Source organism: Peromyscus eremicus, chromosome 8b, assembly GCF_949786415.1.
Source record: "Peromyscus eremicus chromosome 8b, PerEre_H2_v1, whole genome shotgun sequence".
NCBI lineage: Eukaryota > Metazoa > Chordata > Mammalia > Rodentia > Cricetidae > Peromyscus > Peromyscus eremicus.
The window spans coordinates 32,522,962-32,536,319 of NC_081424.1; the positions used below are offsets into that span (position 1 = coordinate 32,522,962).

The following is a 13,358-nucleotide window of genomic DNA, read 5'->3' on the forward strand; positions in this document are numbered from 1 at the left end:
TTTAAATTATACTTTGAATAAACTTTTAAATTCATGAAGTAAGTAATAGGCTGTGGAATCTATCTAGTGGATTTATCTACCATGGTGAATTGATGGAGGGATAGTAAACAGCACAGAGAAAGGGAATGATAAATCCATTTTGTGTTTGGGGTAGACCAAATGTAGGCTAAAATGAAACTAGAGATACATTTGACTAGTCAGGCTTCATGGTACAAGATAAGGTAAGGAAGAATTTGGTGGTCAAACTCTGTTCCTTGCTCCTTTTCTGAATAATTTCAGTATTCCATAGTATACTATCACCTGTTTTGACATATCTTATTTAGTTATTGAACATAAATAACAATTGATAATTTAATATTTTTGGACACATGTTAAATTTCTATATTTGGGTTTGCATTATAAAAATTTAAGTTTATTGTAGGGAAAACATTCAACCAGATGTACTCACTTGATTCCTTAGTTCATATTCCAAAACCACCAAAGCTAGACATAGGCGTTGACCAGCCAGAATCTGTTACTCAGAGAGTGGAGCAAGGCCTTGAGATGACATCAGCTCTCGACCATGTGGCAGCATTAGAAGTATGGAGGAAGGAGTCAGATCACATGGGGCCCTAAGGTCTAGATATTTTCTAACAAGTAATGGTAAAATTCCACATTTTAATAATCAAATGGTTAAATCGGTGTTCACTACTTAACATCATACCAACTGAATACAAAGTTTTATCTACATAATTCCTAAATTCTCACTGGAATGACCTAATACATAGATCTGAAAGATAAAGCATAGGTGGGCTGAGCTCACGAAATCCTGATGAAGAGAGGGGGGAAGATTATACTAGCCATGGGGGTCAGGTAGTGGCAAAGGAACCCACACAAACAACTAATCCGGACCCTTAGGAGCTCACAGAATCTGTGAACTGACAACCAGGGAACCTGCATGGGACCAACATAGACTGTCTATATTTGAGTGACAGTTGTCTAGTTGGTCTACTTGTGAGACCCTTAGCAGTGGGAACAGGGGCTATCCCTAATGCTTTGGCTGGTTTTGGGGATCCTATTCCTCACACTGGGTTGCCTTCGCCAGCCTTAAAACTGAGGTCCTCCTTCAAGTTGATAGATCCTGCTTTGTTTATACTCATGCAAGGACTACCCTTTTCTGAACACAAACAGTAGAGGTGGACTGGAGAAGGGTGGTGAGAAGGGGAGCAGGGGAGGGGGAAACTTGAACAGAGGAAGAAGGGGAAACTGTGATCAGGATGTTAAATAAATGAATAATTTTTAAAAAGAGTGGTAAAATTGGTGGAAAAAACAAAATAGCACATGCACACACACACACACACACACACACACACATATATATATACATATACATATATATCCCACACACATAGACAAATACACGCATATGAACATGTACAAATACATATACCCCTTTAATTAGAATTTTTGTGATGAAAATCATATTTTCCCTTGAAGTAATTATGTGAAATTTATGTGTTCCATAATTCAGGCTCTAACCAACTTGGCTGAGTTCTACTTCATGATGGCAGTGAGGCACATTTAGGAGCAGCAACACTTACTCTCTGAGTCCTGGATGATGCATGTTCACATCTGTCTATAAAGACAATAGCCATGAGAATTGACCTCTCCTGACTTAAGTGCACTCAATAACCAAGGAACAGTCTTACCTGTTCTACCAGATTGTACTGAAGAATATAAACCCTTGTAATTAAAGAGGTCCACAGCACAGAATAGATATCCCATAAATTCACATGCCAGCTTCAGAAGGTTTAAGTTCCCCCTTGTTGCATGCTCCCAGTTCCAGATCAGTGTGTAGCTAGAGTATTTCTGCCTGGCCCACAGTCAGGGCAAATCTCTCTTACCTGCCAGTCCCACAGCCGCTCAGACCCAACCAAGTAGACACAGAGACTTATATTGCTTACAAACTGTATGGTCATGGCAGGCTTCTTGCTAACTGTTCTTACAGCTTAAATTAATCCATTTCTATAAATCTATACCTTACCACGTGGCTCGTGGCTTACCAGCATCTTCACATGCTATTTGTCATCTTGGTGGCTGGCAGTGTCTCTCTGACTCAGCCTTCCACTTCCCAGCTTTATTCTCCTCTTGTCCCACCTATACTCCTGCCTAGCCACTGGCCAATCAGTGTTTTATTTATTGACAAATCAGCAACACACTTGACATACAGACCATCCCACAGCATCAGTGTGTCTGCTACTGGGTTCTCTGGCTACCTTGTTTAGAAACCACACTAGATACTAGGCCTTTTAGGCACAAAATAAACCTACATGGTCACATGGAGTTTGTAGTCCCATCTTAAGCTTTATTATGTGCTTGCAATTGGAATGATTGTTGCCTAGAAAACTGTTTCCAAATACTATTGTGTTTAAATATGCTTACAATAAACCATTTTGCATTAGACTTCGTGAAGTTTGATCCAGGTTGACAAAGTCAGTCTGAACCGAGTTTTATTCTCACCTCTTCATTTTCCTGCCTGCTATGACAACTGCAGAGATCCCCACTGCTGTGATAAAACACCATGACCAAAGAAAATTTGGAGGAAATGGTTTATTTCAGCCTATATTACACCACCAGGTAACAACCCATCACTGAGAGAAGTAAGGGCAGGAATTCTAAGAGGCCAGGAACCTAGAGGCAGGAACTGATGCAGAAACCATGAAAGAGTGCTACTTACTGTCTAGTTCAAAATAGCTTGCTCAGATTGCTATCTTTTTTTTCTTTCTTATTTTACTAGCAAGAAAAATTTTTCATTCATTTTACACACCAATCAAAGATCCCCCTCTTCCCTCCTCCTGGCCCCCCATACTCTACCTTCCAACCTACCTCCCACTCTCACCCACAAGAAGGCAAGTCCTCCCATGGGGAGGCACATTCAGCAGAGGCAAGTCCAAGGCACTGCCCCTGCCTCAAGGCTGCACGAGGTGTCCCATCATAGGTAGTGGGCTCCACAAAGCCCACCCATACACCAGAAATGGATTCTGATCCTACTGTCAGGAGGCCTCCCAAGCAGATCATGCTACACAACTGTCTTGCCATACAGAGGGCCCAGTCTAGTTCTAGGTAGGCTCCACAGCCAATGATGCAACTTTCATGAGTTCCCTCTAGTTTGTTTTGGTTGTCCCTACATGTTCCCCATCATGATCCTGATGCACATGCTCACAGAATCCCTCCTGTCTCCTTGACTGGACTCCTGGAGCTCTGTCTAGTGTTTGGCTGTGGATCTCTGCATCTGCCTCCATAAGTCACTGGAGAAAAGCTCTGTGATGACAGTTAGGGCATTCACTGGTCTGATCTCTAGGGCAAGCCAGTTCAGTTCAGGCATCCTCTCCACTATTGCCAGTAGCTCAGACTTGGGTCATCCTTAAGGACTCCTGGCAACCTCTCCAGTAGTTGGAGGCTTCTCTCTATCCCCATGATGTCTCTCTCCATCATGGTATCTTTATCATTGCATTCCTCCTCCCTCCCTGTTGCAGCTCAACCATTCCATTCCCTTATGTTCTCATCCTCTGTCACCTATCCTTTATTGCCCACCCCTAATCCTCAGTTTATTCATGGAGATCTTATCTATTTTCCTTCCCAGGGCAGTCCAGGCATCCCTCTTTGGGTCTTCCCTTTTAGTTAGCTTCTCTGGAGTTATGGGTTGTTGCCTGATTACCCTTTGCTTTATCTCTAGTATCCACTTATGAGTGGGTACATACCATGTTTGTCATTCTGAGTCTGGGTTACCTCACTCAGGATGATATTTTCTAGTTCCATCCATTTGCCTGTAAATTTCATGATGGCATTGTTTTTCTCTGCTGAGTAGTACTCCATTGTGTATGTGTACGTTTTCTTAATCCATTCTTCAGTTGAGGGGCATCTAGGTTGTTTCCAGGTTCTGGCTATCACAAATAATGCTGCTATGAACATAGTTGAGTATGTGCCCTTGTGGTATGATGTAGTATTCCTTGGGTATATGCCCAAGAGTGGTATATCTGGGTCTTGAGGTAGATTGATTCCCAATTTTCTGAGAAACTGCCATACTGATTTCCAAAGTGGCTGTATCAGTTTTCACTCCCACCTGTAGCTAAAGTTTTCCTGCCTGGCCCACAGTCAGGACAAATCTCTGACACCCGCCAGTCCCACAGTGGCTCAGACCCAACCAAGTAAACACAGAGACTTATATTGCTTACAAACTGTATGGCCTTGGCAGGCTTCTTGCTCTTATATCTTAAATTAATCCATTTCTATAAATCTATACCTTGCCATGTGGCTCGTGGCTTACCGGCATCTTCACATGCTGCTCGTCATGGCAGAGGCTGGCAGTGTCTCTCTTCCGCCTTCCTGTTCTCTCAATTCTCCTCTCTGTTAGTCCTGCCTATACTTCCTGCCATGCCACTGGCCAATCAGTGATTTATTTATTGACCAATCAGCAACACATTTGACATACAGACCATCCCACAGCACCCACCAATAGTGGAGGAGTGTTCCCCTTGCTCCACATCCTCTCCAACATAAGCTGTCTACAGTGCTTTTGATCTTAGCCATTCTGACAAGTATAAGATGGTATCTCAGAGTCATTTTGATTTGCATCTCCCTGATAATTGAGGATGCTGAGCAATTCCTTAAATGTCTTTTGGCTGCTATCTTATAGAACCCAAATCACCAGCCCAGGGATGGCACCACTCACAATGTGCTGGTCATCCCACATCAATCACTAATTAAAATATGCCATGCAGCTAGAGCATATGGAAGCATTTTCTCAAATGAGGTTTCATCCTTGTAGATAACTCTAGACATAAAAACGAGATAGCACAAAGGTTTACTTAAAAAAAGGAATTGCTTCTTTGAGTGTATTGAACTAAATATTAGAGTTGCTTTTGAATGTAGATATTTACAGTATGCATCAACTACTGTAAAGCTTTTGTTTATGTACGCTGTCACTCAAGTGAAGAAAGGACACTGTTCTATGGCTGCAGGATAAGTCACTTTTATTGTAACAGCTGAAGTCAAAAGAAACTGATGATGTTTAATATCTGAACTAAACAGCTATGGGCAGAGGACTTCAAGGAGTCTGAGAAGCCTTCATTCACATAAGGACAGACTTCCTCAAACACATTAAAATAAGAAATAAGGCAGGAGTGACAGCTTAAACCTCTAATCACAATGTTCAGGAAGCAGAAGCAGGGGGATTGCCTGGATTTACAATCCAATATAGGTTAGTCTGACCAATAGAGAAATTGTCTCAAATTAAAATCAGATACTGTATCATCTCTAAGGGAAAGCTTTACCAGTTTAAAATAGATCTGATAATAAAAGACAGCAATCATTAATATTCATGGTGCATGTCAACATAGATATTAGAAAAAATAATAGTAAGCAAGAACATCTCAGTATGCATCTATAACTTTAACAAATACAGAAGGCTCAGACTCTTCCTTTGTTTTTCTACTACCTGCGTGGGTGTTTTGCTTGCACATGTATCTGTGCACCACGTGCTTGCTGTGCCTGCAAAAGCCAAAGTTGTAGAAGGGAAATAGAGTTACAAAGGGCTGTGAGCTGCCACAGAGTGACCTCTGAAAGAGCAGCCAGTGCTCTTAACTACAGAGCTGTCGCTCCAGGCACAAGGCTTATAATTTTATACTGTCTTATCTGAACGAAAGTAATCTAGACTAGACTATGGAATTTGTTTATTTCACTACTGTAGACTGCTCTCTAATTTACTATTGAGAGAGTTACCTGTTAAACACATAGTTGGCTTTATCCAGGATAATTTTTATGACTAATTCAGACTTTTTAGGGGGTGGAGCTTAAGGAATACATCCGGGGATCCTTATGAAAATGTGTTTTCAAGATTCAGGGTGATGCATACTTTGCCCTTTAGTTTACTGTTTTCCTCTGCTGAACACATTATTAATTTGATTCTTGTGTATATTTTTAAAAAACTTCTATAAATCTATAGAAACTTTACAAAATAAGTGAAGGATCAGCTAATTTATAAATCACCTTGAAAAAAAGAATAACCATCTTTAAATCCTTCATTTCTAAAAATAACAACTGGTAAGGCCTTTGGACTGTGACTTCTCTTCTGGGTGCTTGTTCCTAGAAAGCAGGTCACTGAACAGCTGTGACCTTTGTGACAGCGTTTTTCCTTCCTCTGTAAACAATGGAGTGGATGTTAGTTAATACGTCAACTTCTTGGATTATTTTTCCTGACCATAAAAGTCACATTTTTAAAAGTGCAAATCTGGGCCTCAGTGAATAGAGAACCCAACACACCCCTCCTGTGAGGAAGAGAGAGCCCACAAGGGTCTTTTTGTTTCATTTACATTGTAGTAGAAAATACTACCAAGGGATTTAATGACTATGTGTTGAAAATTGAGGCTTAAAAAGTTTAACAAAAGACAACAACTAGAATTTTAGGAAGGAGGGAAAAGCAGCTACAGGAAACCAACCAACACTAACCAGTACAAAACACAGTGGAAAATGGTTAGATCCAGGGTCATCTACTTGCATTACAGATAGAAACTAATTTTACATTTCTTGAAAAAGGCAGAAGCTGGATTTAAGTGTTTCATTCACAGCTGAAGCATAATCCATGACTCTACAAGATAAGATGTGGCATTCAGTTCTCTGGTGAATTTCTGCTGTGACTCTTTTTCAATCCCCAACTAAACTGAATCTACTCAGGAAACAAGTTGGTGGCTGAGGAATTCTCCCTCAAGATTCTGCCAGTGACAATCAGTTTGATGGCTTTCCGAAACCAAGGGTAAAAGAAAGCATAAATCAAGGGGTTCATGGCTGAGTTGAAGTAGACAATCCAAACTAGTATTTCATACACATACGTGGGTGTGATGAAGCCCAGGAAGGCATCAATGATGGAGTCAATGAAGTACGGCAGCCAGGAAAGCAGGAAGGCTGCCACTGCGATTCCCAGGGTTTTGGCTGCTTTCCTCTCCCTCTTGGCCACCCTGTCCTTGTAGCTGTCTGATGCCTTGGCCGTCTGGTCACTCATTCTCTCAATCCTCTGAGCCTGTTGCTTAGCAATGAAGAAAATCTTAGTGTAGACAGTTATCATGACAAGTGTGGGGATGAAAAATAACAGAAAATTGATGAAGACCCAGCTTTGATTCATTGGGACTTGACAGCCTCCCACACAGGTGAGGGCAGTCACTAGATCCTCCAGCCCAGCCTCATTTGCCCCTGTGTAAAGGAGGGAAAAGCTGTAGCTGATGGACAGGAGCCAGGAGAAGGCAATGCACTTGCCAGAAACAGATGCAGTGAACCTGGTGGGGTAGGTCAGGGGGTCACTGACAGCAATATATCTATCGACAGAGATGAAGCACAAGTGAAAGATAGAAGAAAAACAGAATGATACATCAAAACAAGAATGAACTTTACAGTAACTGTCCCCAAAGTACCAGCAGCTCTCCACAGACCTCACTGTACTGAAGGGCATCACGGTCAGTCCCACCAAGAAGTCAGCACAGGCCAGGGATGCCACCAGAAAGTTGGCAGGAGAGTGCAGCTGTTTGAAATGAAGAATGGACATCATCACCAGGAGGTTTCCACACACAGCCAGCACAGCCCCAAAGCCAAAGACTGCATAGAGGATGAGGCGAGGGACTGGGGAGTAAGGGTTCCTGATGCAGGATCTGTTCAGGTTCTCATAGCACAGCTGGACAGATGTGGGAGAGACCAGATCTTCACTCATGATTCTGGCTAGATCTCTGAGAAAACTGCCATCATCTGTAGCCATGTATGCTATTCCAAAAATCCTCAGGAAAAAATACAGAATATGTAATTTCTAATGAATTTTCATTTCCTAAAATTATTTGCTTCCTAATTTACAGTCAAACTTCTTTATTACATGAATGCTGATTAAGTCTGTTTCAGCTTTTTTCTCTGCTTAATCTATTTACTCACATCTCAAAAACAGCAGTTCTGTGACACAAGTTTCAGTCCTACCTTTTATTAGCATTTTCATCCTTATTTAACTAACCTATGGTAATACCTCGAGATGCCAAATACAGCGTGTCCCTAGGACTGAATCCCCATGGCATAAGGTGAGGTAAGTGAGAACTTGCCAGTGAGTATGTTGTTTATGCCACAACCAAATTCTCCCCCTTCTAATTTGCTAGTGACAGCTGACCTTTCTGTATAATGTATGTGACCATAATACCTGCTGTAACAGAACTTTACCCAGAACTGGAAAGTTTGTTTATTTATTAAAAATGACCTTTTCCCTTCATGAGAATTGCTATCAATGGCTCTTATAACAAAAGTGATCAAAATTCCTGCATAAAAGCTCTTTCTTCCTTCAGGCATTCATCCTTGTTAGAGAAATAAGATACACAGTTGTGAGAACAACTACTTTTCTCCAGGTTCACTTTTGGAAAATTGGGGGTATGGACTGCCAGGATTTGCTCATGGAATAAAGTAAGGAGGCTAGGGTAACAAACAGGACTTTCTTCTTTGATTTAACAGAATTATTAGAAAGATACTGTGAAATTCAAATGTGGAAGGAATCCTCAGACTGTGGTGTCCTAATGTGTGACTCTATTTTACTTTGGAAATATTTCTCCTCACAAAACACTATTACAGAATCTTCTTAAGCTCTGAGAAGTCTTTTCTATTGAGAATCTGGGCATTGTTAGTACTGGTTTTGGGGTTGAGTTGTAAATTATACTTTAAATACTTTGCATTAAAAACTATCTAAAGATTTTTTAACGTGTTTTTACTTTCATCAATACATATGAACATGAATCTTCCCTGTAGTTTAATGGTAGTCAAAATGGAATTGCCTTCTTCATAATAATGACAATAATAATAATAATAATAATAATAATAATAATAATAATAATATATAAAATAGTTTCTTTTTTGCCTAATTTAACAACAGAAGTTCAACACATTTTGATTACAGTTATGGTTCTATTCAAAATAAAACCACACTTTCAAGACAAGGAGTAGCCCAGTAAACAAAGTGCTGGCAGTGCCCGTGTCGGGATGGGAGTCTGGATCCTCAGCACCCTAATAAATGCCTGATAGACATAGACGCCCACCTGTAACTCCAGTGCTCAGAAGGAAGACACAGTTGATTCCCAGAACAAGTGGGCACCTAGAATAGCAGTGTTGGCAAGTATGGATTCAACCGAGAGACCCTGCCTCAAAGAAGAAGGGGAGAGCAACTGGAGACAACCCCAATGTCACCTACAGGTTATCACATGCCTGCGCACACATGTGGACATTTCTATGCATGCGAAATATAATGTTTTTAACTCCTCTGTTTAATTGCAAACTGTTCATTTTATTACTGGAGATATTTTTGCCTATACTTCATGAATTTAGGAGCATTTATTTAGTTTCAATTGTTTGGATTTTAGATGGAACAGCATCATCTTTTAATATACATCTTGGGGGTGGTGTACAATTTTTATTGGTCATAATTTCAAACAATTACTCATCTTCTTAGTTTCCATTTTTGTAACAAGTATATCAAAATCTATGTTTATATTTAATAATATTATTTTGTCCAAGAAATAAAACCAACGTTTTCTTCTAATACTTGAAAATCCAAATGAATTAATTATAATTTCCTGAGGATAAGAATAAGTTACTTAACATTTTTAAGAGCCCTACACTCCATTACCATTTCTTAAATAATCTATTTTTTCAGGTATTATTTTACATTCTGGGTTTTTTATTATCAAAACTATAGAAATGGGAGTGTTTACAGAAAATCATGAAAAACTTACTGTATATTGTGATATTAAACATACAAAATTTCAGATAAAGAGTGAAAGAATCCCACAAAAGACCATCTCTAGGGACTGGAGAGATAGTTCAGTGGTTAAGAACACTTGTGATCTTGCAGAGGACCTGGATTCAGTTCCCATAACCCACATGGTGGTTCATAACTGTCATTACTGCCAGTTGCAAGGGATCTCGTACCTTCTTCTGATATCCAAGGGCATCAAATATGCAAGTGGTACACAGACATACAGGTAGACAAAACATTCACACATAAAATGAATACATCTAATAAAATTATTTTAAAACATTACAAGAAGTCTCTATAGCAGAAACTGCATTGGTTGCTCTAGTAAAACATGGATGAGATGCTTTTCAAAGACAATAATTAGCCACAAAGTAGGCATCCAGGCAGATTTGAGTTAAGGTACCTAAGAAATAATGCATAAACAAGTATTTACTAAACCATATTTCTATCATGTGATTTAAGATGATCATGAAACCAAGAACCTCCTAGAATAAAGGCTATGCTATGACATATAAATATCATTTCTCCTCATCAAACTAAAGCAACATATTATGGGCAGTATAATAACTCTCATAATGACAACAAAATTCCCATTCTATAAAGAAATTCCTTAGTTATAGATTTGGGCTGAGTTATAAGGTGATAAATTATTGATACCTATAGAGTTAGTGGATGTTTTCATGTTCTCATGAATGAAAGAAAAAAAATAAAGCACACATCAATGGATTCTGAGCTGAGTTATAGCAGCTAAACCACCAAAATTTCTTATAACTGGAGAGAACTGTTATGAATTCTTTAAAAGAATCGGTGAAGAAAGTGATCATCATACATAGCCATAGATAATCGCAAATGTTATCACTTTGACCCATGGTTTGGCAGCTTTTTTCTCTCCTCTGGCCACACTGTCCTCACCCCCCCCCCAACCCAAATGACTGTCCTTGTCAATGATATTTTTTAACTGTTTCTTTTTAGCTTGTTTTCTAGTCACTATAAAAATATGACTGTATAGTATTACCATAATAGAGGCAGGTCTGAAAAATAACAGAAAACCTGTGAATACTCAGCCTTAGTTTCGGCTGACATCCTTCTATGTAGTTAACAGCACTGGATAATTCTTCTAGCCCAGGGTCATTGACCCCTATGTAGAACACAGCACTGTTGTTAAGTAAGCAGGCTGATCCCTGTAGCAGGAATCTTAACAGGTCTTATTAATAAAGTCAAACCTGAAGCCAGATATTGGGGTGAATGCTGGAAGATCAGAGAAGCAAAACAATTCACAGCCACCTCACCTTGCCAATTCCTCAGCTGATCCTGTTTCCTCAGACTGGAAGCTTCTGAGTCCTCATCCAAATGAATCTCTGCTGAACTGCTGCTAAAAGCCTAAAAGCTTAACCAGCCAAAAGCTTCTAGTTTCTGATTTTCACGCCTTGTATACCTTTTTGCTTTCTGCCATCTCTTCCTGGGATTAAAGGCGTGAGTCACCATGCCTGGCTCTTTCCAGTGTGGCTTTAAACTCACAGAGATCCAGATGGATCTCTGCCTTAGGAATGCTAGGATTAAAGGTTTTAAACTCACAGAGATCCTGATGGATCTCTGCCTTAGGAATGCTAGGATTAAAGGTGTGTGTGCCACCATTTTCTGGCCTCTGTATCTAGGGGCTGTTCTGTTCTCTGACCCCAGATAACTTTATTAGGATGCACAATATTTTGGGGAACACAATATCACCACAGATCCCAGACTAGCCTATTGTGAATACTGCATCCATAAACAGGAGTATACAGAAAGATATAACAACACTGACTTTGATTTATTTGGGTACACTGTAACAAATGATGTAACTGCATCATGTGGTAGTGACTAGAGTTGCTGTAAGCACTAGAAAGGGAAATCCAATGCCCTATAGTGCAGTAAACACAAGATTGTTCAAGTACAGGCAATGCAAAATGTCACTTCAATGTTTTTATATTGTAAGTATTCTACACTTACATTAGACAATATAAACTCAACAGTGTCATCCAGGTTAATTTGACCTTTGCTTTTAGGCTAACTCCATGAAAACTTAATGTTGAGGTAAGATATAATTAGGAGATATTCCTAGTGTCTGTGACATGCTTTTACAAATGTTACTTCCACAGTTTACAAATTTATTTTTAGTAAATTGGTTTGCTAAAAGTCAGATCAAAGTTAGACAGAAGTTTTACTTCCTTGGGGTTTAAGATTCTAACCCTGAGAGCATGATTCTCAGACAAACTTTTGGTTCTTCGGTGAACATAAGTTTTCACTCTCATTTCTGCACTTGAGCATTAGTTTTACAGGTTGTTGGCTCCTAAAACACATTATTAAAAGTTCACTAATTTGTCATCACCCAGGTGATAGAGAGTGTGAACCATTCCTCTTTAGAGGAGGATGTAGTAATGATGGTCTGTGGTCATAGCACAGTCATAATTAAGAAGACATTTAGTGAGAGGTAATAGGGAGAAAGATTTTATGCCCTATCTTTGTGGGTTGAACTCTAACACATGGTTCTCAATATTCCTAGTGCAGTGACCCTTTAATTCAGTTCTTCCTGTTATGGAGACCCCTCAACCATAAAAGTATTTCATTGCTACTTCATAATTGTAATTTTGCTACTGTCATGAATCATAATACAATTATCTTATATGCAGGATATCTGACATATGATCCCAGTGAAATAGTAGTTCAACTACAAGGAAGGGCCAAGACCCAGAGGTTGAGAACCCCTGTATAAGAGGCAACCAAACATAAGGAAAATCAAAGAACTAAGGTGTATATGAATAGCTGTGAGCACTGAACACATGCAGCAAATTGTCTGCTAAGGGGTCCAGGCAATACTTTGAGTTCATGAATAACTGTACCAGTTCAGCTTGATTCATTACATAATCTACATATATTTCACAAACGTTTCTTTTTTTGTTTTTTTTTTTTTCTTTTTGAGACGGGGTTTCTCTGTGTACCTTTGGAGCCTTTCCTGGAACTCACTCTGTAGCCCAGGCTGGCCCCAAACTCACAGAGATCCACATGCCTCTGTCTCCTGAGTGCTGGGATTAAAGGCATGTACCACTACCACCCGACCACAAACATTTCTTATAGATACTGTTAATTGCTTATGGAATTATTAGATTGGGTGTAAAACTGTATAAAATTATGCTTGCTTCAACCATAGTATATAAGTGTTCTGTAGCCAATCTTTCTTTTCCTCTTTTGCTAAACCCTCAATTGTCAGTCATTTCACGAGCACTGAAAATTTGGATTTCGTACAACTTCAGTTCCAAAACCTCAGTCCATATCTGAGTATTGCCACCTTTTCCTCCAGTGGAAGAAAAGCAATAGTGAATCATGTTTGGTTTGAGGAAGGTAAATGTCTTTCTTCATATTCACTACACTTTTCTGTTTCTGTTCCATAAGGAGAAGCAGCAAAGGGTGGATTAAAATGAATGAAATAATTTTATAACAAAATTTGTCCACTCTTAGCCTTCACTTGGTGGGCTCCATCTTTGTATTTTAAGCCTCTAATCAGGGAGGTCTCATCTTCAGT

At 39.5% G+C, this 13,358-nt stretch overlaps 1 protein-coding gene across 1 annotated transcript; it reads right to left on the minus strand.

Annotated features, from left to right (window-relative positions):
* Positions 1-6,703: 6,703 nt before the first annotated feature.
* Positions 6,704-7,780, minus strand: LOC131918857 (trace amine-associated receptor 7a-like). Its single transcript, XM_059273021.1, has one exon. The coding sequence runs from the start codon at positions 7,778-7,780 to the stop codon at positions 6,704-6,706; it is 1,077 nt and encodes a 358-aa protein (XP_059129004.1).
* Between the last annotated feature and the right edge of the window lie 5,578 nt (positions 7,781-13,358).

Bases quoted from the DNA above. Each gene is read 5' to 3' on its own strand.
- LOC131918857 (XM_059273021.1), bottom strand. From the start codon at position 7,780: ATGGCTACAGATGATGGCAGTTTTCTCAGAGATCTAGCCAGAATCATG.